The 27937-nt window shown below is 42.0% G+C and overlaps 1 protein-coding gene across 1 annotated transcript in view; it reads right to left on the reverse strand.

Moving 5' to 3' along the window:
* Positions 1-1284: 1284 nt before the first annotated feature.
* Wdr89 (WD repeat domain 89) overlaps positions 1285-27937 on the reverse strand; it is a 44727-nt gene continuing 18074 nt past the window's right edge. The window contains exon 2 of the mRNA XM_059279373.1: positions 1285-3212. Within this exon, the coding sequence (XP_059135356.1) occupies positions 2022-3182 (1161 nt within the window). The 5' untranslated portion in view covers positions 3183-3212 and the 3' untranslated portion in view covers positions 1285-2021. The remainder of the gene's footprint in view (positions 3213-27937) is intronic.

Genomic DNA, 27937 nt, shown 5'->3' on the forward strand with positions numbered 1-27937 from the left:
GGGGAAGATCTGGTTAAGGTTGCTGGATAGATAGTAAGTTATTTATTTATTTTTTTATTTATTTTTTTTACGAGACAGGGTTTCTCTGTGTAGCTTTGCGCCTTTCCTGGGACTCACTTGATAGTCCAGGCTGGCCTCGAACTCACAGAGATCCGCCTGGCTCTGCCTCCCAAGTGCTGGGATTAAAGGCGTGCGCCACCACCGCCCGGCTAGATAGTAAGTTATACTTTAGAGAGAAGTAAGAAGTTCCAGTGTGCTACCCTACAGAAAGGGGCCACCCCCTCTTCACTGTAAGGAATGAACGGTGGAGGCTGTGATGATCGCTGTTATCACCTTATGGGATCTGGAATCAGCTGAGAAACACCTCTGGGCAGGTCTGCGAGGTCATTTTGGGGAAGGATGAACAGAGGAGAGAAGATCTTCCCCACAGTGAGTGTCACCTGAGATGGGAAGTGACCCCAGCACAAAGAGGACTGAGGAAGAAGCAATGCTGGCTACTGTTCTTGACTCCTGCTGGTGAGTGTATCTACGCTGGTTACTGTTCTTGACTCCTGCTGGTGAGTGTGTCTATGCTGGTTACTGTTCTTGACTCCTGCTGGTGAGTGTGTCTATGCTGGCTACTGTCATACTTTGCTTCTTCTGGCCTCTACAGACACATGCACATATGTGTCATGCACATGTACACATTTTAAAACATAATAAACCTTTAAAAGAGAATTATAAAAGGTTCTAAAAAACATTTTTCATAACCACATTTCTAAAATCTAGAAAAAGATATTCTTACCTTTAAGTGTAAGACAAGATTCCCTAAACTTTCTAAGTATTAACTTCTGCTGGGTCGTACTGGCACACACCTTTAATTCCGACCCTTGGGAGGCAGAGGTAGGCGGATATCTGAGTTCAAGGTCAGCCTGGTCTACAGAGAGAGTTCCAAGACAGCCAGGGCTACACAGAGAAATCCTGTTTCAACCCCTACCCCACCCCCAAATAAGAAGTATTAACTTCTTTTATTAAGGCAGTTACAAAAATATTTTTGAAGAGGAAGAATGACAAAATTAGCAGTAAATGCAACCCCGCCCCAAGGTGGCTCAGGAGGGAAGGGCACCTGCTGTGAAGCCTAAAAACTTGGGTTCGATCCCTGGGACCCACATGGTAGAAGGAGAAAACTGACTCTTAAGTTGTCCTCTGATCTACATACACCACACACACACACACACACACACACACACACACACACACACACACATACACACAGAGGCAGTAAACAAAGCTGCAAGTTTAAAATCATGGGTGAAATAAGAAAGTTTAATCACATATTGAAAGGAAATTTGAAACAGAATAGCCCTGCTATTATATTTTCATTTCTCTGTCTTACTCTAAGTCTCAAAATGAATCTAGTGAGATAATTTTTCATCAGCAAAGCACCTGGGTGTCAGTTACCCAAGTGTAAATAGAGTGTATTAAAGTACAAATGCAAGTATTTACTAAATATATTTCTCTCATTTTAGGAAAATACTATCCTTCATTCCTAAAAAAATAAAATTCTGTTTGGACTCACTAGAAGGCTTAGTCGATACTCTGATTGATGGAATAGGTGCCGTGAGCAAGCACAAGCTCCTCAAGTTACTCAACAGTCTGATGTTGGATGAACAATGAAGATAATTTCAAATGTAAAAGGTTTGAGCTTAAAAGACATAGCCCAAGGCAGCCATTTCATAGTCTCCCCACCTATCTAAGAGTCCATTTCAGAGAGGTTTCTTCAAACCCAACATTGACTAACTCAACACATGGGTTTCAAAACTTGGCTTGTAATTTCCCTGGCAAATCACTGATTCTTATACTCAACTGGAAGCTTTAAAAACATCATAGAGTATGTCAGGACACACGCTAAATCATTCTCAATATTTGTCTGGGACTGTTTGCTAATTGCTGTTTTTACAGATAAGCTTTAAAAACATTTGCTACAGGTAGCAAAAATGATCTGAAACTGGAAGAGCCTGCAAATACCCAGCACGGCGACGTCACTGCTGTTTCTGTCTCTTGTAAGAACTGCTGCTGTGGACACGGACTCGCTGCTGCACAGAGGAAGCTATTTTCAAGGTGTCCTTCTTTGTGAAGGTCTTCTCCATAGCTCCAGGCTTCCAGAGCAACAACTGTGCGTCTTCTCCCCCTGTCAGCAGAGAGTCCTCAGAAACGTCCCAACAGAAAGAGCGAACAGTGGCTGCGTGTCCCCCCTGAAGGCTGGTCACCCGGCTCAGGCCTGACACGGTGCAGCTCATTAAGTGAATCCTTCCTGTGTTGGTTCCTCCAATAACAAACAACCTGTCCATCTTTTCATGATACAGGCCACCGATCAGGTAGTCCAAAAGACCTTCCTTTCCATCAGTTATTTCTCTCACATCCTGGATGTTCAAACATGTAATTGGCTCATCTGTATCCAAATGGTTCAGATCCCACCAACAAAATCCTTCATCGTGTGTCATGCAGTAAATCTGTTTATAATCCCTTCCAGACCAACCAATACAGCTCACTGATGAAGTGGAGTTACAGGTGGCAACCAAGGCATCCTCTTCGTTATCGACACTGATATCAAACACATTTACCAGGCCATCAGTTGAACCAGAGACGACCATGTTGGGATTGCTGGGATGGAACCGTACCTGAGTGACATCGTCACTGTGTGTCTCTGAATAGGCACCAAGGGGGTCTCTGGTAGACGAATCCTGAGATGTGGTCCTTGCATCCCAGAACACCAACAATGCGTCATCATCAACTTTTTCTGTACCAGCACAAATGACGTGATCGTTGCAGCTGACATCAAAGCTGATGAAAACGTTGGAAGGGTAACCTTTGAACAGCTGCATGGGCTTCTCACTGGCTAACCGGGCATCCCAACATTTCACAGTGCCATCTGTACACGCAGAATAGACACTGTCACAGGAACTCCCAAACCTGACTCCATTAAGAAGTCCGGGAGCGCCACTAAATTCTCGCAGTACATTTAGCGTTTCTTTATCATATATTCTTATCGACCCATTGGAACACAGAACGGCAACCAAGCTCCTTTGTTCCGCTTGGACAGCCTTCGATGTGTCTATACCAAGCAGGTAAGTGGGCTCTTCCGGTTCCGAGGAACGTCGAACAATATGTAGATTGGCAAATTGTTCCTCGATCCTCTCCATGCCAGCAGCAACATCCGCAGTGATACAGCTCTGTAATAAAGACAGAAAAGTCAAAATTACACTCCAAGCTTCGATGAAAGCGCAACTGAGTCACAAACACTTGGGGTATATGTAGATGTAACCAACCTTCTTATTAAATAAGAAACACAGAACCAATGCAAAGAAGAAAGCCAAGAGGTCAGAGCTAAGAGCTAAAACCTTACCTTTCCTCCTGCGGTGGAGGAGCTACCCCTGTGTTAAAGTCTTTATATAGAGTTCCTGTTCTGCCTTCTCATTGGTTGTAAACCCAACCACATGACCGCCTCATCACAGCCTGTCTGTATAGGCCTCCAGGTTTTCTATGATTGGTATTGAAATTAAAGGCATGTGTATCCAATACTGGCTGTATCCCTGAACACACAGAGACTTACCTAGCTCTGCCTACCAAGTGCTGGGATTACAAGCGTATGCCACCACTGCCCTGCTTTCCTATGGCTTGCTAATAGCTCTGACCCCCGGGCAACTTTATTAACATACAAATAACATTTTAATACAAATAAAATATCACCATAGGTATATGCCAGCTGAGCTGCCATTATGTCATCCTGGGACCTGCACGTTTTCCTGAGTCACTCAGAAAGGCACCTGTGCACTTGGTCCTTTTCTTTCAGATACTAGCTAGTGCCTGGGCACGCTTCCCTGGGCTTTTTCTCTCTTTCTCTGATGTTCCTATCTCCACAGCCACTTCTGCTGCTGTTTCCCATGCTCCAAAAGCCATGGTGCTCCCTCTCCCTCTCCCTCTCCCTCTCTCTCCCTCTCTCTCTCTCTCTCTCTCCCCCCACCCCCCACCCCCATTTCCTCCTGGGCAGCTCCTGCAGATCTGTCAACTTGCCTGTCTGAAACACTAACAAATGGTCCTATAACATTTTAGAATGAAATAACTGAAATAAATCTTCTCTAATATTTTAACCCGTCCCCTTCCATGATGTAACTAAAACACAGTTGACTTTTACCCCATCATTCTTACTACAGTATTTACCATAATGTTTTATGCTAATGAGAAAATTAGAAAGCATAGGCACTTATCCTCAGTAGTCCCTTTGAGTTCAAACACAATTACTGACCCAGCTCCCATCAGCCAGGCTTGGCATCATCTCCTGTCCCCAGCTGCCGCATGCTGCTTTAAATTTAAATAGAGATGTCTAGGCAAAAAACAATCCCCCCAAAATGGTCACGACTTAATCCTGGGACCTGAGAACAGGTTAGCTTACATGACAAAGGGGCCCTGAGGTTGCAGATGGAATGAAGGCTGCTTGCTAATCAACCTAATTTAAAACTGACCTTAAAATAGGAAGATTATCCTGGATTATCTGAGTCAAACCAGCATAAGCACAAGTGTCTTTAAAAGCAGAAGCAGGTGGGGGAAGCACTGGGGAAGTGGGGAGACACCATATTGATGGCTTTCGAAGAAAGGGACACGCTGGGACTGGGGAGATGGCTCAGCAGTTAGGAGTACCTGAGGCTTATCCCGGATAGTTTGTTGTCAACTTGTCACAAGTTAGTTAACTGGGAACAAAAATCTTGAGAAAATGTCTCCACCTGATTGGCCGATAGGCAAGTCTATAGGGCATTTTCTTCATTAATGATTGATGGGGAAGCCTCCCACCCATCCACTGCGCTGCCACCTCTGGGCAGGTGCTCCCGGGTGCTGTAAGAATGAGGAAGCCATGAGGGGCAAGCCAGGAAGCAGCACTCCTCCATGGCCTCTGCATCAGCTCCTGACTCCAGGTTCGTGACACGTGTCTCTGGTCAGTGGATTACAGGCTGTAAAATGAAATTAACCCATTTCTCTCCAAGTTGCTTTTGGTCATGGTGTTTTATCACAGCAATAGAACCCTCCCTAAGACACTGCTTTTCCAGAGAACTGAGTTTGGTTACCAATACTCACTCAGGGCAGCTCACAACCACCTGAAACTCCAGCTCCAATGGATCCCACACATTCTGGCCTTGGCAGACACACGTAAATGATATATGCATATACATGAACATATACATACACATAAATAGAAATTTTTTAAAAAGGGGGGACATATGCCAAGGAATGGAAACTGGAAGCTCAAGAAACTGGAAAAAGCAAGGAAGCACTTCTCTCCAGAGCTTCCCAGTGGACATGCACCCCGCCTATACCCTAATTTTAGCCCAGACTTCTCACATTTGAAATTATAAAACAGCGTACCTGTACTGTTTCAAGCGCCCAGAGTCCAGTCACTCGTTGCAACACTGTGGGAAACTAATAAAATATACGTTCGTGGTGGAGAATCCTGAAGGGCCTTCAGACAGTAGCAGCTCCTAAATGTTAGAACTGGGATTCGTACCTAAACAATCTGGCTTCAGAAAATATGCTTTTTTTTTTTTTTCCTTTCCCCGAGACAGGGTTTCTTTGTGTAGCCTTGGCTGTCCTAGAACTAACTCTGTAGACCAGACTGCCCTCAAACTCACAGAGATCCACCTGACTCTGTCTCCTAAGCACTAGGATTAAAGGTGTGCGCCACCACCGCCTGGCTCAGAAAACATGCTCTTAACCACTGATCTGGATGACTTCCCTACAGTAGGCTGCATGTAGAACAACTTCAAGCCAGAAAATGTGCATACTTTTTGCTTTCATTTTCTTTTCTTTTCTTTTTTCAAGACAAGGCTCTCATGTAGCCCAGGATGACTTCAAATTTTACGATGTAGTGGAGGCTGGCCTTGAACTTCTGTTCTTGCCTCTGCCTTCCAAGCATTATAAGCATAGTCCACCATATCCAGCTGTCTGAACTCTTTCCATGGTATTTTTCACCAATGAATATTGTAGCCTGTCTTACAAATTGACATTTTCTTTTTCATTTTGGAGACGGGGGTCTCACTACACAGCCCTGGCTGGCCTAAAACTTTTGATGATCCTCCTGCCTCTGAGTCCTAAGTGCTAGGATTACAGGTGGCTATCACTGCAGGTAGCTCTCACATTTTTATTCTTAAGATGCATTTTTTATGTTGCTTTAGTGAATGTCATACTTGCCGCTACCTCGGAACTATCAAAGCCATTACCTTTTCAGCTAGAATATTTCCCCACACTTTCTACGTAAGTCACTCCTTCTTATTCAGGTCATAGTGGATGTAAGTCATCCCCCAAGACATCCTTCCCATCAGCCTTCCAAAGAAGTCCCTATGGCTCCCTAACACATCACCTATATTGGTCAATTTTATATTTATGTATTGATTTATTTTTGAGACACCTCTTTATTAGAAAACAATTATTTTATACTAATTATTATAGACCATTTTGTCATTATTGCTATGACGATTTAACAATGACTTATGTAACATTTCCATCCAAAAGGAAGGGAAACAGAAAGGCCCTCTGGGTGTTGGCATCTGCAGGGAATCCTAGACTGCTTTGCCTTCTCCACTGAGAGACAACTATACCCATTGCGTTCTCAATACCGTTTCCAAAAAGAACTGATTTTAAGTGATAATAATATAATTATTAACGACACCATCTTAGATGGAGTAGGGGAAATGGAATGGTAGACAAATGCTTTGGGGCTTGACTGATATTCATTAGAATAATGTGGACCCTTCTGACCATTCTTAGCTTCATGATAAAATCACACACTTACAGCTGCAAATCATTGATTTTTAGCTTCCGTAGCGTTAAGTTTATCAATATTTTTAACACTATTCTATTTTTAATTTTTGTTTATTATTACCAAATTTTTCCCTTTTATTAAAAATAGATTCTTTTCTCATACACTATATCCTGGTTACGGTTTCCCCTTCCTCTACTCCTCCCAGTTCCTCCCCACCTCCCCTCTCATCCAGATCCACTCCCTTTCTGTCTCTCACTAGGAAAGAACAGGCCTCTAAGAGATAACAAAACATAACAAAACATAATGAGATAAAACAAAAACCATCACACTGAAGTTGGACGAGGCAAACCAACAGAAGGAAAAGATCCACAAGAAAAGATACAAGAATCAGAGACCTACTTGTACACATACTCAAATTCCATAAAAATACAAAGTGAGAGCTATAACGTGTCCACAGACGACCTGGTACACTCTTGCGGGCCCTGTGCTTCCTGCTTCAGTCCCCCAGAGTTCATAGGAGCGCGGCTCGGTTGATTTAGAGAGACTTATTCTCCTGGTGTCCTCCATCTCCTCTGGCTCCCATAACTCCTTCTGCTTCCTCTTCCTTGGGGGTTCCAGAGACAGGCTGTTTCTAAGTAGCCCTGGCTGTCCTGGAAATTGCTATGTAAACCAGGCTGGCCTCGAACTCATAGAGATCTGCTCACCTCTGCCTCCTGTGTGTGTCACCACAGCCGGTGCCTGAATTATTCAATTTAAATGTGTAGTTATTTTCATAACTACATGTGCAAAGAGATGTAGAAAAAAATAGAACACCCAAATTATGTAACACCCAGATTTAACAGATGCTAACATCTTCCATATTTGCTTGGTATATTAATTACATTTATTTATCCATTTGTGTGTATGGAGTAGAGTGGAGCTCATATGCCGAAGTCACAAACAGCTTGTAGGAGTTGTACTCTCCTTCCACCATGTAGGTCCTGGGAATTGAACTTAAGATTGTCAGGCCTGGTGGCAAGCCATTTTACCAACTGAGCCATCTTGCTAGCCCTCGGATTAAAAATAAATAAATAAATGAAAAATTAGAACTAAAACATAACTCCTATAAGAATATGTAAAAATGCCATCACATTTTTGCATACATACCTCCTCAGAAATTTGCTCTATCCATTCAACATTATTAAAAACAAAACAAACAAAACTTTATTTTATTGTTGAACTTATTACCTGACTCTTTATTTTTTTTCTTTATCAATTAAAAAAAGGTCAGTAATGGGTCAGTGTAAAAGCTTGGCAAGTAAAGTCACTTGTTGAACAAGCCTAGGGACAAGAGTTTCATTCTTGGAACTCATGGTTAAAGGGAAACCAACTCCTATAAACTGTCCTCCTACCTCCATGTACACACCCCAGTACATGCTAATACACCACCTCTCTCTCTCTCTCTCTCTCTCTCTCTCTCTCTCTCTCTCTCTCTCTCTCTCACACACACACACACACACACACACACACACCCTCAGCTGGTAAGGTGTTTGTCTACAGACACAAAGCCCTGGATTCCATCCCCACTGCCGCATAAACCTGCTGCATAAAACTTGGCAGGAGGCAGGCGCTCAGCGGTACTAATCATTGAGATTTGGGCACAGCTCAGGGGTAGAAGACTTGCACAAGGGTCTGGGCCTGATCCCCAGTGACACCCCCCCCAAAAAAAAAAAATCATGGGAAGAGTCAATGGGCAACTGTTTGAACTTTCATGTGAAGAACGTAGCAGTTCTAGGAAGCAGAGAGAGCAATCGAGAAAAGAAAACAGCAATGAGAAAAGAAAACAGCAATGCTAAGGGAGGGGATTTCAGAACACCCAAGAGGACTAGAAGAGATGGGGGTGGGGGTGAGGGTGGGGGTGGGGGAGTGGATCCAGGTAGAGGGGAAAGCACTGAAATGAACGCTGTGACAGTCTGATTGGCTAAAAACATTTCTTCAGGGCCAGTGAGATGGCTCAGCCGGTAAGGGCTCCTGCCACCAAACTGAAGACCAGAGTTCAATTTCCAGGACCTACACCTGGAAGTATAAAACAAACTCCCCAAGCTGTCCTCTGATATCTACACACATTCTGTGCCGTGTGTGTACATACAGACCGACACACACAGAGACATATGCTTAAATAAATAAATGCAATTTTGAAAACACACAATTTTTCTTCACCCAAAGGAAGTTGCTTTGTCCCTCAGCTACAGGATGCAGCAGGCAGTCAAAATCAATTTAAATTCAGGCCTAAGTGTTCTGGGAATGGAGACAGGCAATTACCAGCTCATCTCGACCCATAATTCACTTCGTTCTGATCAAGAAACAGTAGAAGGGCTGGGGAGATAGCTCACTGGTTAAGCACACGAGCTGCTTTGCCATAGGACCTGCATTTGATTCTTAGCACCCACATGGTGACTCATAACTGTCTGTAACTACAGTTCTGAGGAGTCAACACCCTCTTCAGCCTCCAATGACATCCAGCATGCACATGTACACATAGAGACATACGGGCAAAATAATAATACTCACTCACACAAAAAGTAAAATAAATAATTTTAAAAATTAGAAAGTAAAAGAAACAGTAGAAACCTAGCAATGCCTGTCACAGCATTCTTATGTCAGAACAGAACGAAGTAAGCTTGATCTACAGGAGGGAATTCATTCATAATATTTTAAACTTGGGAAAAATCCCCTGGCTGTGGAGTTCTAGGTCCTAGGGGGTGATAAGTTTTAGGCCTCCTGAAGGCCTCTCCCTGTTGCAACAAACCGAATCAGACAGAATTGGAAAAGCCCAGGTTTAATGGGTAAAGTGCTTCCAGTGTGAGACTGGAAGAACCACGTGTTTTCTGGGATGCCACTTATATACCCTGTGGGAGTGGTCTTGAGCCTCTCTGGGGGAGGACCTGTGTTTGGTGGGCTTTAAAGGGGCGGGTTTAGGGAAAGAGATGGGGAGGGGAGTTGAGGTGGATCTTCCACCAGACTCCTTCCTAACAGGGGGAACCTACTGCAGGTCTTTGCTAAATTGACATGTTGCCAAATTGCCTTCTAATAATTTTTTTTAGATCTATTTATTGTATGTAAGAGTGCTGTATATGCATGTATATCTGCATGCCAGAAGAGGGCATCATATCCCATTATAGAAGGTTGTGAGTCACCATGTGGTTGCTGGGAATTGAACTCAAGACTTCTGGAAGAGCAGTCAGCATTTTTCACTGCTGAGCCATCTCTCCAGCCCACCACATTGGCTGAGTTCTAGGCCAACCAGAGCTGCATAATAAAACTTAAAACACCAACAACAAACTCTACCAACTCCAAAGGGTGGTATATGACATCTTCTGCAAATCACTTCTATATGAAATAAATTGGCAACACCTCCAGGATATGGTGGCACAATCCTGTAATCCTAACACTTGGGAGGTGGAATCAGGAAATCAAGAAGAACAGGAGGTTAAGGACATCCTTGGCTATACAGCAAATGTGAGCTACACGAGACCTTACTTAGTGAAACTCACTGCCTGTGAAAATCATAGCTGCTATCTGCTAAAATACACATTATTTATATATACATAAAAGAATATTTGCAGTAGGCTTTTTTTTTTCTTTTCTTTTTGGTTCTTTAAGACAAAGTTTCTCTGTGTAGCCTTGACTGTCCCAGAACTCACTCTGTAGACCAGGCTGGCCTCGGACTCACAGAGATCCTCGTGCCTCTGCCTCCCAAGTGCTGGGATTTAAAGCCATGCACTACCCCTACTCGGTCCACATTAGGCTTTTATTCTTTTAAAAGATTTTATTTTTATTTTTATGTTTGAGAATGCTTTGCCTACATGTATTTTAAGTGTTCCACATGTGTGCAGTGCCCTCAGAGACCAGAAGTGGGCACTAGATTCCCTGGAACTGGAGTCTAATCTGGTTGTAAGCCACCATGTGGGTGCTGGGAACTGAACCCAGGTCCTCTGGAAGAGCAGCAAGTACTTTAACTGCTGAGCAATCTTTCCAGCCCCACATTAGGCTTTTAAAAGAAACAGTGAGTTAATTCTACATAATGACAGAGGAGAAAGGAAGGAAGCAGGGTGGTAGAAAAAAACACGTTCCAAGGCAAGAATGGTTACTATAGTAACTGTCCTTTAACCAAGGCAAGAATGGTTACTATAGCAACAGCCCTTTAATTTTTGTTTTTTTCTTGTGTTCTACTTTTATTTTTTTGAGACAGGGTCTCATGCATCCCAGGCCGGTCACAAACTCAGTCTGGATGACGTAAATCTCTGATCTTACTGCCTCTATGTCCCAGCGCTGGGATTCCAGGCCTGCATCACCACACCCAGCTTCATGTGGTGCTGGATCAAACCCAGGGTTTCATAAAAGCCAGGCAAGTGCTCCACCAGCTGAGCCACACCCCTAGTCCCATTTTTCTCTTTCAAAAATTTTTTTTAAAATGTAAGTATGGTCACATCTAAAATCCTAGTACTTGGGGAGTGGAGACAGGAAATTCAGAAAGGGTTCAAAATCATCACTGGCCACCTAGAAAGTTTGAAGCCAATCTGGTCCATATAAGATGTTATATCAGTAAATAAATTAATTAAAAACTTTCTTGCGGTAGGATCTATATAAAGTATAGAACAGTAAAAAGAATGCCCCCCCACTTCCTCTGTACCTTTTACCCAGCACAATCATAGTACTCAAAGTTATTAGAAATGGAGGAATCAACTGCACATATTTTATTTGAGAATGGACAGAATGATAACTCCTCAAATTCCTCCTCCCCACCCTCCATGCAGCATCAATACAGTTTCTGGCCTTGACTTCAGCTCCAGGGCCCACCCCTGATTACCCTAATCCAGTAACAGCAATCCCCTCCTTTTCGGAATAACTGGCTCAGAAACCTCTGAACCAGTCTGTACAAGCACTCTTGCCTGACTACAAGGGATCTATATATGGAACAATACCTCCAACATGAAGCAAAGCCAAATGATAAAAGCAACTTTACCATACAGAAAGACTCAACATTTCCTCATTATTTAAGCTAGCTGCCTCAGAATTTTTATTAACATAGACAGAAGCAACTTTAATTAATACTTATTAATTAGTTAACTGATCAATTAACATTATGATGCTGACGATGATTAGGGGGCTTTGAGACAGATTCTGGCTGTACAGCCTTGACTGGCCTGGAACTTGCTATGTAGCCGAGGCTGGCCTCACACTTGAGACCTGCTGCCACTGTCTTCCCAGGATTGAGACTACTCAGGTTCAGAGATAATAATCGAAGTCTTACGTGTGTAAGACAGTTTTCAAAAGAGAAATTCAGATCAGAAGGAAAGAGAAAAAATCAGGAGCATAGTTTTTAAAAGTCAAATTTAACTGATATGGAATGGAGGAACTCTGGTCTTTTATTCTCTCAATTCCTACTTCTCTTTTTAATTGTTTAAAATAAAAGAGGAAAAGAAGACAGGGAAGAATTTTAGAAAACTCTTTATAAATATGCTCAGGAATAATAGCTCCCTGGTACTAAAGAAAACAAAAACAAAAACAAGCTACTGAAATTATATACTTTTTAAACTTTACATAGAATTCCATCTGTTAAGTTTCTGAATATTCCAACAATACATACATACTTTTGACTATCTGATATTGTCAACATGGTTCAAAATTCAAGACTCCACATCTATTGTTTTGGAATATTTATATCTTCAAGCCTCTTTCTTTTCCCAGGAGGCAATAAACATTACCAGTTTCTTACGAATACTTTCAGAAACTGTCAACTTGGAGTTTAATGTAAATATTGCAGGGAAGTATTTTTAGCTCAATAAAAACCTGCCAGTGTGTTACAACAAAAAGCAATAGGTTTACAAAACAACTCTTTTAGTTTCAAACCCTCTCTGCCACAATAAGCGAACAGCACAAAAGAATCCTCCTTCCCAATGCCCAAATAAAATCTCAACAACTCTCCCTAATTCTCAGGCCTGAAGAAGTAAGCTGAGGAGTGGGTAGGGAGCCTCAGAAAACTCAGGCATAAACACTCAAGCTCAGCTCCGGTAGCGGCTGCAAAGGTTGCTGTTTCTTTAAGGTCCTTAAGCAAAGTGTGAGGAATGAGAAGCGGTCCACTAAAGGAATGACTTGGGACTTAGCAGAGTGGGACATGGCACAGGGCATTTACTAGGATCTCAGCTGAGACACTAGAGTCCTAGCTAAGATTCTGCCAATGGGAGAGATGCATGTCACATCTGGGTCAGAGGGTGAAGGGTTCAGAGAGAAGACTTCTCCACCTTCTCTTTGTCTACCTGCTGGTTGGTCACAGGGGACTTCAGGACAAAATGGCAGAGCCAGAGATGAAAGGAGGCTGTGTCTTCTCAACACAGCCCCAGAGAAAGCATAAGTCTACACTGAATTGTTACCAGTTCATCATTTGAATATATATATATATATATATATATATATATATATATATATATAAATGTGGTAAAAAAAAAACAACAAACAACAAAAAGCCTGCTCTCCAAACTATAATCATTCCAACTTTATTTATTTATTTATTTATTTATTTATTTATTTATTTATTTATTTATTTATTTATTTATAGACAGTTTCTCTGTATATCCCTGGCTGTCCTGGAACTCACTCTGTAGACCAGGCTGGTCTCAAACTCATAGAGATCTGCCTGCCTCTGCCTCCCAAGTGCCAAACTTAAAGTTGTGGGCCACCACCTCCCAGCTGCATTCCAACTTTCAATACTATGCATTATTTAAAGTAATTTAGACCTGAAGCTGAAGAAACGCCAGGCATGGGGGCACAGGCTTCTCATCCCCATGCTGGAGAAGCAAAACCAGAAAGATCCCTGGGGCTCACGGGCCAAGCAGCCAGGCCAGCCCAATCAGTAAGCTCCAGGCCAATCAAGGACCCTATCTCAAAGCAGGTGGTTGGTTTCTCTGAGGAGGACACCTAAGACTACCTTCTTCTAGCCTTCAAGTGTAAATGCACACACACATGCACCCTCATAAACATGCCTGCACACACATACAGACAGACATCCATTTTTAAAGAGTAAAACTCAAACTTCCAAAAACTACAAGTTCCAGATCAGCTCGGGATACACATGAGACCCCGCCTGTGAACCCCCACACTCCAGAAGCTAAAGCAAGGCTATCACAAGTTCCTGATCAGCTCGGCATACACATGAGACCCCGCCTTAAACAGCCAATGGGGGCTGGAGAGATGGCTTAGAGGTTGAGAGCACTGGCTGCTCTTCCAGAGGTCCTGAGTTCAATTCCCAGCAACCACATGATGGCTTACAACCATCTAAGATCTGGTTCCCTCCTCAGGCCTGCAGGAATACATACAGGCAGAACATTGTATACATAATAAATAAATAAATTTAAAAAAAAAAGAATTTCCACTACCTCCCTTAAAAAAAAAAAGTGGAAGCAAATCCTTAACATCTAACCAGAGTCCATTCATCCTCATTCCCTCCCTCTCTCTGATTTACTGAATCCAACTTAAACTAAATACATTTCTCTTTAATATAATGTTTCCTAGAAAAAGTGTGTAACAGTAGTGGGGAGGTGGTGCACATCTTTAATTCCAGCACACAGGAGGCAGAGGCAGGCAGATCTCTGTGAGTTCAAGGCTAACCTAGTCTACAGAGTGAGTTTCAGGATAGTTAGGGCTACACAGAGAAACCTTGTCTCAAAAAACTACCACCACCACCACCACCACCACCACCACCACCACCAATAACAACAACAACAACAACAACAATAATAAAGAAAAGAAAAAGTGTATAACATACTATCCCACTTTAATGAAAAAAAAAAATTGTTTATGTTAGGCTGGTCTCAAACTTGCAAGGACGCCCTTGACATTCTGATGTTCCTGCCTTTAAGTCTTAAACGCTGAGGAACACAGGTGTGGGCCACTACAAGCTGATCATGCACTGCTACCAGCAGAACTACACCATCAGCACACAATGGAGTTACTTCTACTCATGCTCATGCGTCCTATCTGATACATGCACAAGAACATATGTACCTCAAGTGCCCAGGAGGAGGTCTGCAATGTGTACAGGTGTGTGAGTGTGCATGTGTATGTCTGGCATATGTGCGTGTAGGTACACAAGCATGTGTATGTTGTGTGCAGAAGCCTGAGGTTGGCTTCAGGAGTCTTCCTCAATTACTCTCTACCTTACTCATTGAGGCAAGGGCTCTCAGTTGAACCCAGAATTATGCCCTTTGCTAGTCTAGGAAGCCAGCTTATTCTAAGGGCTGGAATCACAGGAACCATGCCATGTCCCGCTGGCTTTTATGTGGGTTCTGGGACTCTGAACTAGCCCTGAATTCTACTTTTTTTGAGACAAGGTCTCATGTAGCCCAGGTGGGCTTCAAACGCACTATGTAGTCAAGAATAATGTTGACTTTTTGATCCTCCTGATGTTCCCTCTAGATTACAGGGCTTCAGGGGAACACTACCATGCCTAGCTTAAATATAACAATCCCAAGAATGATTATGTCCGTTCTACCAATGAGAAAAGCATGGCCAATATACGACAGAGCTGTTTTCTGAACTTAAACCTTCGTGTTCCCGAGCCCATGTTCTTAACTCCTACACAACACTGTTGCTGTTAGCATTTTAAAATCAGGTGTACTATGCTGCCTCTATACAAGTATGTACCTTATTGATTTTTTAAGGAGGAAACACTAGCAGAGCATTTGGAAACAGTAGCTTCTAATGCCTAATGGCATGGACTTGCACCAAGGCCAGTGGCAACCCTGGAAAATCTCACGGTAGCTTCTCTGAAACAAAACACACAGGTACTTACAGCTTAGGAACCAGGGTGGGAGCATCTCAGAATCAGTGGGAGGCTGAATGGGAATGACCACTCACACACATGAGCAGTATGTCTTGTAGGATGACTAGCTCAGGATAAAAAGCATACCTTAGCTCAACTTTAGAACCCTTCCCGGAAAATATGCCAACAATTTAGCAAAATCTGTGTGTATGCTTTAAATGAACAAGGAACTGGCTTTAAAACAATTACCAAGGAACCATTTGGTTTAAACTGGGAAGAAGTGCTGAATATTTAGTGGAAAGTATGCTAAATTGACATCTGCTACAATTCCAATATAGTTTTAAATTTCACATTCATTAATGACTGAGACTTAATGCCTTTGTAAATTAATCTAGCTTAGTGAAACTGAATATGCTATTTTATTCACATAAATGTTCAAGATACTAGGGGTGGAGAGATGGCTCAGTGGTTAACAGCTTGAACTCTCTTCCAAAGGAACTGAGTTCATTTCCCAGCACACACACTGAGTGGCTTCCAACTGCCCATACTTCAGGAAATAGATGCCTCTGGCATTCATGAACATAAGTACTCACAGGCACACTCAAGTGCGCGCACGCACGCACGCACACGCACACACATTTAAAAAATAGAGATAAAAAATTAAAATATATTTTTTAAAAAAAGAAAATGCTCAAGATACTGGTTACATCAACCTATGGATCCCACGTATTAAACATACTATAGGAAAAACACTTTTTTTTTTTTTGTTTTTGAAACGGGGTCTTTCGGGTTTTTTTCTTTCTTTCTTTTTTTTTTTTTTTCCAAGACAGATTTCTCTGTGTAGCTTTGGTGCCTGTCCTGGATCTCGTTCTGTAGACCAGGCTGGCTTTGAACTCTCAGAGATTCACCTGGCTGAGTGCTGGGATTAAAGGCGTGTACCACCATACCCTGCAAAAAGCAGTTTTTAAGGTGCAGGATTTTTCCCATCCAAGGGAAAGGAGGATAAACTGGGAAAATAGCAAACACTTTCTCATACAATGCAAGATTATCTTCTGAGTTACAGACATAACATTCAAATAACCTTTAAAAGAAACAAACACAGGCAGGCATGGTGGTACACACCTTTAATTCCAACACTCAGGAGGCAGAGGCAGGCGGATCCCTGAATTCTGCCAGCCTGGTCTACATAGTGAGCTCCAGGACAGCCAGAGCTACACAGGGAAACCCTGTCTCAAAAAAACAAAAAAACGAAACAAACAAATTCTCAGTGCTACCTTTCCACGGCCACTGCTGGAATGGCAGCTGCCATAATGAACTGCAATCCCCTTGTGACTTCTGACCAAGCAAGAACCGTAAACATCATTTCAACGCACCTCTCACATTAGGAGGAAGATCATGTCTTCTCCTTTTTCCAAGGAGTTGAGACAGAAGTACAATGTTTGATCTACACTCTGCTTTCATTAAAGACTGAGTAAATGGAAAGAAAAACAAAACAAAACAAAAAGCCAACTTGGTGCTGAGTATTATAAAAAGTAATTAGAATAAGGAAGGAAAAAGAGGCAGGAAATCTCCTAGATGAAATCTTTAGTTGAAAAGCTTTCCTACGAAGTGACATTTGAGAGCAGAATGAAAGGAAGGAGGAAGGTACTAGACTATGTGCAGCAAGCGTCCCCTAGGCAAGCTGGGTCTGACGGCATGGGCCTGGTGCTGCAGACTCAAGATGCGTGGGAAGCTGAGGCAAGAGGATCACAAGTTCAAGGCTCGCCTGGGCTATCGAATGTGTTCAAGGCCATCTTGGATATCTAGTACCCTGCCATCCAATAGATAGATAGATAGATAGATAGATAGATAGATAGATAGATAGACAGACAAAGCCAAACAGACTTAGGGCTAAAGCTCAGTGGTGGGGCACTTTCTGGACTCCAGATTCAATCGGCAGTGGGGAGAAACAGCAGTGGGGGAACTGAGTCTTAGGCAGAGAAAAAGAGAGAGAGAGAGGGAGGGAGAGAGAGAGAGAGAGAGAGAGAGAGAGAGAGAGAGAGAGAGAGAGATCTGTATAGCTGAAGCTGAGCCAGAGCTGGACAGGGCACTGCACACTGCAGTCCAACACTTGGGGAGCACAAGCAGGAGCACCTCAAGCTGGTGGCCAGTCTGGACACGCAGCAAATCTGGAAATTTGGGGCCACTCTCGGTTGTACGCGAAATGAGATCTTGTCTTAAAAAAATGAATGAGGGGAAGGGGAGGTGAGGCAGATTTATAAGGAAAAGCAGAGTGCAGGACTGGGTTGCAGAGGTAGCCTGGTCCAGGTAAGAGCTTCGCAGACCAGAGCTGGAGCATCAGAAGCTGAGAGAGTACCAACTAGGATGGCAAGGAAGGGACACATAGGGGACAAGCATAAGACTAAATTTCAGAAAGCTGAAAACAGAAGACAGCTCTAGGGTCCAATCATAGCAGCATCAGGGTTCTCAACAGCAACCCTAGCCATCAAACAATGCATTCAAAATTATCCATCAAGGTGACTTCTAACTTAGACATTTTAAAAAGGTATTTAAAAACCTCAAAGATAGCCAGGCAAGGTGGCGCATGCCTTTAATCCCAGCACTCAGGAGGCAGAGCCAGGCGGATCTCTGTGATTTCGAGATCAGCCTGGTCTACAGAGTGAGATCCAGGACAGGCACCAAAACTACACAAAGAAACCCCGTCTCGAAAAACCAAAAAAAAAAAAAAAAAAAAAACACCCATCAAAGATTAAAAAAAGTTTTACGTGCCCACCTTTAATCCCAGCACTAGGAAGGCAGAGGCAGGTGGATCTCTGTGAGTTCAAGGCCAGCCTGGTCTACATAGAGTTCCAGGACAGTTAGAGCTAAATAGTGAGACCTTATCTCAAAAAAAAAAAAAAAAGTGTAGCATGAATCTTAAAAGTTCTTATTAATAAAAACAAACCTAGAGCCAGGTATTGGGGTGAACGCTGAAAGACCAGAAAAGCAGAACAAGCCACAGCTTCCTCACTTCGCCAATTCCTCAGCTGATCCTGTTTCCTCAGACTGGAAGCCTCTGAGTCCTCATCCAAATAGATCTCAGCTGAACCGCTGCTCAAAAGCCTAAAAGCTTAACCAGGCTAGTTCCTGGTCCTCACACCTTATATACCTTTCTGCTTTCTGCCATCACTTCCTGGGATTAAAGGCGTGAGTCACCATGCCTGGCTGTTTCCAGTGTGGCTTTGAACTCACAGAGATCTGAATGGATCTCTGCCTCCCAAGTGATAGGATTAAAGGCGTGTGTGCCACCATTTTCTGGCCTTTATATCTAGTGGCTGTTCTGTTCTCTGACCCCAGATGAGTTTATTAGGGTACATGATATTTTCAGGAACACAATATCACCACAAAAAAGTTTTGTGTATGTGCCCATGAGTGGGTATCCACACTTGAGTGCATGTGCCCACAGAGGCCAGACAAGGGAGTTGGGCGCCCTGAAGTTGGAATTACAGGAAGATGTGATCCACCTGATATGGGTGCTATGAAATGAAGTCCCCTGGAAGAACAGCATAAACTCTAAACCACTGAGCCATCTCTGCAAAATTTCTCTCCTTCGAAATTTTTAGTCGAATAATTAACCATTAAATGTGAAAATAAAGACATTTCATATGAAAAAAAAATAACTTCACCACCCCAAAGAAATCCCAGAGAAGAATGATCCCCTGTTCCGCGAGTCTCCATGAGGAAAGAACAAGGCCTGTATCACAGAAGGAAGAGCACACAGAGAAGCCTACTTGGCTAAGGCAGGCAGTACCTGTTGGAACTCAGAATGGGCATGGCCAATGAGAAAAACTATGGCCATGCGACATACCAGATGAAATAGCCAGAAGCTCGAAGAATCTAAAGTCTATAGTAGACTAAGTAACTATAGCAACAACAGAGCCCAAACCTGATTAGACTTCACAGCCTGACAGAGTACTTAAAAGTGTTCATTCCCCAGGGTAAATACTCTGCTATTCTACACACTGTGTCCAGAATTTACTTTTAAAGAGAAACAAAGTCTTATGTGATGGCTCAGTCCTCTAATCCTAGCATTTAGCATAAAGGCAGGAGGATCAGAGTTCAAGGATAATTGTCTTAGTTGTTAATTGCTGTAATAAGACACCATGACCAACACAATTCTTAGGAGAAAGAGTTTACAGGGGCGGGAGGCTTACAGTTTCAGAGGGTGAGTGTGATGATATAGTACTGATATATTATTTGATATTATATATCAAATAAAGCTTGCCTGAGGATCAGAGGACAGAGCCAGCCACTAGATTAAACAGAGGCCAGGTAGTCTCAGTGGTGGCACTCACACCTTTAATCCTAGAACTCAAGAGGCAGAGATCCATCTAGATCTCTGTGAGTTCAAAGCCACCCTGGACCACATGAGATTGAGTCAGTCTAGCAGAGACAGAGCCAGGCAGTGGTGGCACACACCTTTACTTGGAAGTCACACGCCTTTAATCCCAGCACTTGAGATCTCATGCCTTTGCTACCAGTATTTGGGAAGCACACAGGCCATTAATCCCAGCACTAGGAAGGAAGTGAAATGGCTGGGTGGAGGAAAGTATATGAGGCGTGAGGAGACAGGAACTAGAGCTTTTCAGCTGAGGACTCAGAGGCTTTCAGTCAGAGGATTCATGGAGATAGGTTCTTGCCTTCCATTTGGCCTGAGGATTTGGTAGTGGTGAGAAGTTTCTCTAGTGGCTTATTTCTTTGTATCTCTAATCTTTCAGCATTTACTCCAATATCTGGCTTTGAGTTTTTACTATAAGACAATTTAAAATTCTTGCAACAGGTGAGTCCATTATCATCATGATGGGGAGCAGGAAGGAAGGCACGGCATAGAGCAGTAGCTAAGAGCTCGATCCACATGTATTAGGCAGAAAGAAAGCTAACTGGCAATGGCATGGACTTTTGAAACCTCAAGGCTCACCCCAAGTGACACACCTCTCCAACAAGGCTATACCTCCTAATCCTTCCAAAACAGTTCCACCAACTGTGAGCCAAGCATTAAAATATATGAGCCTATGGGGACCATTTTCATTCAAACCACACCACCAGCCTTGGTTATACATCAAGTCTGAGGCTAGCAGGGCTATATGAGACCCTGTCTTTAAAAAGAAAAAAAGAAAGAAAGAAAGAAAGAAAGAAAGAAAGAAAGAAAGAAAGAAAGAAAGGAAGGAAGGAAGGAAGAAAGAAAGAAAGAGAGAAAGAAAGAAAGAGAGAAAGAAAGAAAGAGGAAAAGGAGAGGGTTAGAGATGTGGTTCCAAGGGTAGACCACATGTCCTAGTTTTTATACCACAGCATAAAATAGAGCATTGCGTAGGATGCCTGTAATCCCAGCACTCAGAAGTTCAACATCAGCCAATCCAGCCAACTAATCAGATCTTCACCTCTCCCTCCATTCCTCCAAGTTGAATCTCACAGTCTCATCACCAGCTCTGTAAGGACCACCTGCTAAGGACTCTTCTCACTCACTGCCTCCATTCTCAGGGGAGTAGTAGAGCACCCTGATTTCCTCTTTCCTATGGACTTCCTTAGCACCTTTACCTCAGCTCATTCCCATTCCCAAGTATGCTGGGGAATGTCTTTCCGTACGCTGTGAATATATGTTGTTCCCATTGGTTAATAAATAAGCTGCTGGAGCAATGTGCCAGCAGACTGCTAATGTCACAGCCATGTGGCAAAACATAGATTAATAGAAATAGGTTAATTTAAGATGATAGAGCTAGCTAGCAAGAAACATAAGCCACTGGCCATACAGTTTGTAATTAATATAAGCCTCTGAGTGATTATTTTATAAGCGGCTGCGGGACTGCAGGACCATTGGGCCAGGCGGGACACAGAAAAACTCCCGACTACACAAGTGTAAGTTCCCAATACCTAGTGTCTTAGTTAGGTAGGGTTTTATTGCTGTGAATAGATGCCATGACCACAGCAACTCTTATAAAGGAAAACATTTAACTGAAGCTGGTTTACAGGTTCAGAGGTTTAGTCCATTATTGTCACAGCAGGAAGCAGGATGGCACGCAGGCAGACATGCTGCTAGAGAAGTAGCTGAGAGTTCTACACCTAGATCAGCAGGCAGCAGAAAGAGAAAGACACTGGGCCTAGTTTGAGTTTCTGAAACCTCAAAGCCCACCCCCCTGTGACACACTTCCTCCAACAGGCTACATTTCCAATAACGCCACTCCCTATGAGTCTATGGGAGCCATTTAATTCAAATCACCACACCTAAAAACACATTTTACTGCCTGGCAGTGGTAGCACACGCCTTTAATCCCAGCACTCTGGAGACAGAGCCAGTCGGATCTCTGTGAGTTTGAGGCCAGTCGGGTCTACAGAGCGCGATCCAGGACAGGCACCAAAACTACACAGAGAAACCCTGTCTCGAAAAAAACAAAAAACCCACATTTTACCTAGAACCTCCGATGGCCACACCTATCAGGATCCCAAAAGAATTTCTTACCAGGCAACACACAGCTATCATATTCTCCTAAGAACCAGAGAAGACAACAGAAACCAAGGAACAAAACACCCACTCAAAGAAAGACAAGACCAGATATCAGCACCTAGAATTACTATGTTCCCAAACCCAGACACCTAGATGCTAGTGTAAAAATGCAATCAATAACAGACAGGACAATATGCCACTAGAGCCCAGCAACCCTACAACAGCAGGTCCTGAGTATTGCAACATAGCTGAAGAAGAAGAAAAAGACCTTAAAATAGCCTTTATGAATGTGATAGATGAATATGAATAAAGAACTCTATGAAAACACGAACAGTGGAAGGAAATGAATAAAACAGTTCAAGACCTGAAAGGGGAAGTAGAGTCACTAAAGAAAACTCAAACTAAGAGAAATCTGGGAATGAAAATTTAGGAACTCAAACAGGAATCAGAGGCAAGCCTTACTAACAGAATACAAAAGATGGGAGAGAAAAATTCTCAGGCATTGAAGACATGACAGAAGAGGCATTGAAGACATGACAGAAGAAATGGATACCTCGGTCAAAGAAAATGTTAAATCTAAAAAAAATCCAGGCACAAAACATCCAGGATATCTGGAATACTATGAAAACACTAAATCTAAGAATAATAGGAATGGAGGAAGGAGAAATGCAGATCAAAGGCACAGAAACTATTTCAACAAAATCATAGAAGAAAATTTCCCTAACCTAACAAAAGAGGCACATCAAGTTATAAGAAGCATTCACAACACCAAACAGCAAATGGACTGGACCAAAAAAAAAAAAACCTTAGCACATAATGATTGAAACAATTAAACATGATGAAGTTGAAGAAGGAGGAGGAGAAGGAGATGATGATGATGATGATGATTAAAAGCTGCAAGGGAAAAAGACCAAGTAAGATATAAAGGCAGACCTATTAGAATAACACCTGAGGACCTGGAAAGATATTCTACAAACTCTAAGAGACCACAGATGCCAGCCCAGACTACTATACCCAACAAAACTTTCTATCACAATAGACAGAGAAAAATAGGACATTTCATGATAAAACCAAATTTAAGCAGTACCTATCTATAAATTGAGCCCTACAGAACATGCTAGGAGGAAAACTCCAACCCAAAGAGGTTAACCACGCCCAAGAAAACACAAGGAATAAATAATCCCAGACCAGAAAGTCAAGGAGAAACACACACACCTCACAACAACAAAACAACAGGAATCACTGTTATCTCTCAATTGATATCTCTCAACATCAGTGGTCTCAATTTTCCTATAAAAAAGACACAGGTGAACAGAATGGATGAGAAAACAGGATCCATTCTTCTGCTGCATCCAAAAAACATACCTTAAGGATAGATATTACCTCAGGGTAAAAGGTTGGCAAAAGATATTCTAAGCAAATGGAACTAAGAAGCAAGCTTCTGTAGCCATTTTAATATCTGATAAAATGGACTTCATACTGAAACTAATCAGAAGAGACAGGGAAGGATATTATATACTCAAAGGAAAAACCCACCAAGAAGACATGGTAATTCTTAATATCTATGCACCAAACACAAGGGCATCCAAGTTTGTAAAAGAAACACTGCTACAGTTTAAATCACATATTGCCTTTCACACACCAATAGTAGGAGGCTTCAATATCACTCTCACCAATAGACAAGTCATCTAGACAAAACTAAACAGAGAAATGCTGGAGCTGACGTTATAAACCAAATGGATCTAACAGATGTCTACAGAACATTTTGCCCAAACACAAAAGAATATACCTCATGGAACTTTCTCCAAAATTGACCATATACTTGGACACAAAGCAAATCTCAATAGATACAAGAAAACTGAAATAATACCCTACATCCTATATGACCGCCATGGATTAAAGCTGGATATCAATACAACAGAAAGTTTGTAAAGTCATGGAAACTGAACAAATCTACTGAATGAAAAATGGGTCAAGACAGAAGTAAAGAAATTAAAGACTTTCTAGAACTGAATGAAAATGAATACCCAACATACCCAAATTTATGGGGCACAATGAAGGTGGTGTTAAGAGGCAAGTTCACAGCACTAAATGCCTACATAAAAAATTGGAGCTGGGAGGTGGCACATGCTTTTTATCCCAGCACTCAGGAGGCCGAGGCAGGCAGATCTCTGTGAGCAGTCTGGTCTACAGAGCAAGATCCAGTAAAGCTAGGGCTACAAAGAGAAACCCTGTCTTGAAAAACAAAGCAAAACAAAACAAAATTGGAGAGACCTCATACTAGTAACTTAACAACACACTTGAAAGATCTAGAACAAAAAAGAAGAAATCACCCAAAAGGAATAGACAGGAAGTAATAATCAAACTCAGGGCTGAAATCAATAAAATAGAAACAAGCAAATAAAAATACAAGGAATCGCCGGGCGGTGGTGGCGCACGCCTTTAATCCCAGCACTTGGGAGGCAGAGCCAGGCGGATCTCTGTGAGTTCGAGGCCAGCTTGGGCTACCAAGTGAGTTCCAGGAAAGGCGCAAAGCTACACAGAGAAACCCTGTCTCAAAAAACCAAAAAAAAAAAAAAAATACAAGGAATCAATGAAACAAAGAGTTGGTTCTTTGGGAAAATCAGTAAGACAGACAAACCCTTATGTAAATTAACTAAAGGCAGAGAGAGAATATCCAAAAAACAAAATTAGAAATGAAAAAGGGGTATGGGGTGGGGGTGGGGGAGGGTGGGGGAGGCAACAGATACCAAGGAAATCATAAGGACAGACTTAAAAACCTGCATTCCACTAAATTGGATAATCTAATAGAAATGGATAATTTTTTCAATACATGCCACTTACCAAAGTTAAATCAAATCAGACAAGCAGTTTAAACAGATTTATAATCTTAGTGAAATCGAAGCAGTAATCAAGTCTCCCAACTCCCAAAAAAAGTGCAGGGCCAGATGGTTTCAGCACAGAACTCTACCAAACTTTTAAAAAAGAGTTAATGGCAATGCTCCTCAAACTATTCCACAAAACAGAAACAGAAGGAACGTTGACCAAATTCATTTTACACTGCCCAGTTATCCTGATACCCAAACCAGATAAAGAAAACAACAGCAACAACAAAGGAAGAGAATTACAGACCCATTTCCCTAATAAATATAGATGCAAAAATTCTAAATAAAATACTTGCAAACCTAATCCAAGAACACATCAAAAAGATCATCTACCATGATCAAGTAGGCTACATCCCAGAGATGCAGGGATGATTCAACACATATAAATCAATAAATGTAAGCTACCATATAAACAAACTGAAAGACAAATACCACATAATCATCTCATAAGATGTAGAATAGGCCTTTTACAAAATCCAACACCCCTGCATGACAAAGGTCCTAGAGAGATTAGGGATATAAGGGACATACCTCAACATAATAAAGGCAGTTTACAGCAAGCCTATAGCTTTAACATCAACTTAAATGGAGAGAAGCTCAAAGCAATGCCATGAAAATGGGGACCAATACAAAGCTGTCTACTCTCTCCATACCTATTCAACATAGTATTGAAGTTTTAGCTAGAGCAATAAGACAACTGAAGGAGATCAAGGGGATACAAATTGGAAAGGAAGAAGTCAAAGTATCTTTATTTAGAGATGATACAATAGTGACCCTAAAAATTCCTATAGCAAAGCATCTCGTTAGAAAATTAACTCATGGGGCTGGAGAGATGGCTCAGAGGTTAAGAGCACTGACTGCTCTTCCAGAGGTCCTGAGTTCAATTTCCAGCAACCACGTGATGGTTCACAACCATCTGTAGTGAGATCTGGTGCCCTCTTCTGGCCTGCAGTCATACATGCTGTATACATAATAAATAAATAAATCTTGAAAAAAAAAAGAAAATTAACTCACAAAACCCAGTAGCCCCTTTATACACAAGGGACAAACAGACAAGAAAGAAAGGAGGGAAACACTTTTATATTAGCCTCACATAATATAAAATATCTTGGGGTAACTCTAGCCAAGTAAAAGACTTGTATGATAAAAGCTTTAAGACACTGAAGAAGTTAAAGAAAACATCATTAGAGGGAAAGACCTCCCATGTTCAAGGAGCAGAAGTAAAAAGGGCCATCCTACCAAAAGCAATCTACAGACGCAATGCAATCCTCATCAACATTCCACCACAAATCTTCACAGATCTTGAAAGGACAACTTTCATATTCATCTAGAAACACAAAAACCAGGATAGCTAAAACAATCCTGAATAATAAAAGAATTGTACGAGATATCACCATGCCCAATTTCAAGTTGTATTATAGAGCTATAGCAATAAAAAATAGGATGGTGCCGGGCAGTGGTGGCACACACCTTTGATCCCAACACTCGGGAGACAGAGACAGGTGGATCTCTGTGAGTTTGAAGCCAGCCTGATCTACAGAGCGAGTTCCAGGACAGGCTCCAAAGCTACGGACAAACCCTGTCTTGAAAAACCAAAAAAACAAACAAACAAACAAACAAACAAACAAAAAAAAGTGGTATTGGCACAAAAACAGGCATGTTGATCAAGAGAATCAAACTGAAGATACCTATAGACACCTGATTCTTGACAAAGAAGCCAGAAAAAAAATAGCATCTTCAATAATGGTGCAGGTCAAACTGGATGGCTGCAAATACAATAACCCAGCTGGGCAGTGGTGGTGCATGCCTTTCATCCCAGCATTCGCAAGGCAGAGGCAGGTGGATCTCTGTGAGTTCAAGGCCAGCCTGGTCTAGAGATAGTTCCAAGACAGCCAGGGCTACTACACAGAGAAACTTTGTCTCAAAAAAGAAAAAAGAAAAAAGAAGAATCCAAATATATCCATACTTATTGTCTTGCACAAACTCAATTCCAAATGGATCAAAGACCTCAACATAAACCAGATACACCGTCGGGCGGTGGTGGTGCACGCCTTTAATCCCAGCACTTGGGAGGCAGAGCCAGGCGGATCTCTGTGAGTTCGAGGCCAGCCTGAACTACCAAGTGAGTTCCAGGAAAGGCGCAAAGCTACACAGAGAAACCTTGTCTCGAAAAAACCAAAAAAAAAAAAACAAAAAAAAACAAAAAAAAAACAGATACACCAAACCTGATAGAAGAAAAAGTGGGGAATGTCCTTGAACTCAGTGGCACCAGAAGACTTTCTGAGCAGAACACCATCAGCACAGGCACTAAGATCAACAATCAATACACAGGACCTCATGAAACTGAGAAGCTTGCCCAACTTCTGCATGGCAAAAGGCACTATCATTTGGACAAAGCAGCAGCCTACAAGGTGGGAAGATTTTTACCAACTACATATCCAATAGAGGGCTAATATCCAAAATATATAAAGAACTTAAAAAACTAGTTATCAAAAAAACAAATAGGCTACAAATCTAAACAGACAATTCTCAAAAGAGTAACTCAAATGGCTGAGAAACACTTTAAAAAATGTTCACCATGCTTAACCATCAGAGAAATGCAAATCAAAACCACATCAGAATAGCTAACATCAATAAAAAAAAAAGTGACAGTTCATGCTGGAGAGGATGTGGAGTAAGGGGAACACTCCTCCATTGTTGGTGGGAGTGCAAACTTGTACAGCCACTGTGGAAATCAGTGTGGCAGTTCCTCAGGAAGATGGGAATCGATCTAACTCAAGATTCAGCTATCCCACTCTTGGGCATATACCCAAAGGATGCTTTACCCTACCACAGAGACACTTGCTCAACCATTTTCATTGCTGCTCTATACATAATAGCCAGAAATTGGGACCTACATTTCCCTCAACAAAAGAATGGATAAAAAAAAAAAAAGTGGTACATTTACACAATGGAGTATTACTCAGCCTTTAAAAAGAATGAAA

Source organism: Peromyscus eremicus, chromosome 14, assembly GCF_949786415.1.
Source record: "Peromyscus eremicus chromosome 14, PerEre_H2_v1, whole genome shotgun sequence".
Taxonomy (NCBI): domain Eukaryota; kingdom Metazoa; phylum Chordata; class Mammalia; order Rodentia; family Cricetidae; genus Peromyscus; species Peromyscus eremicus.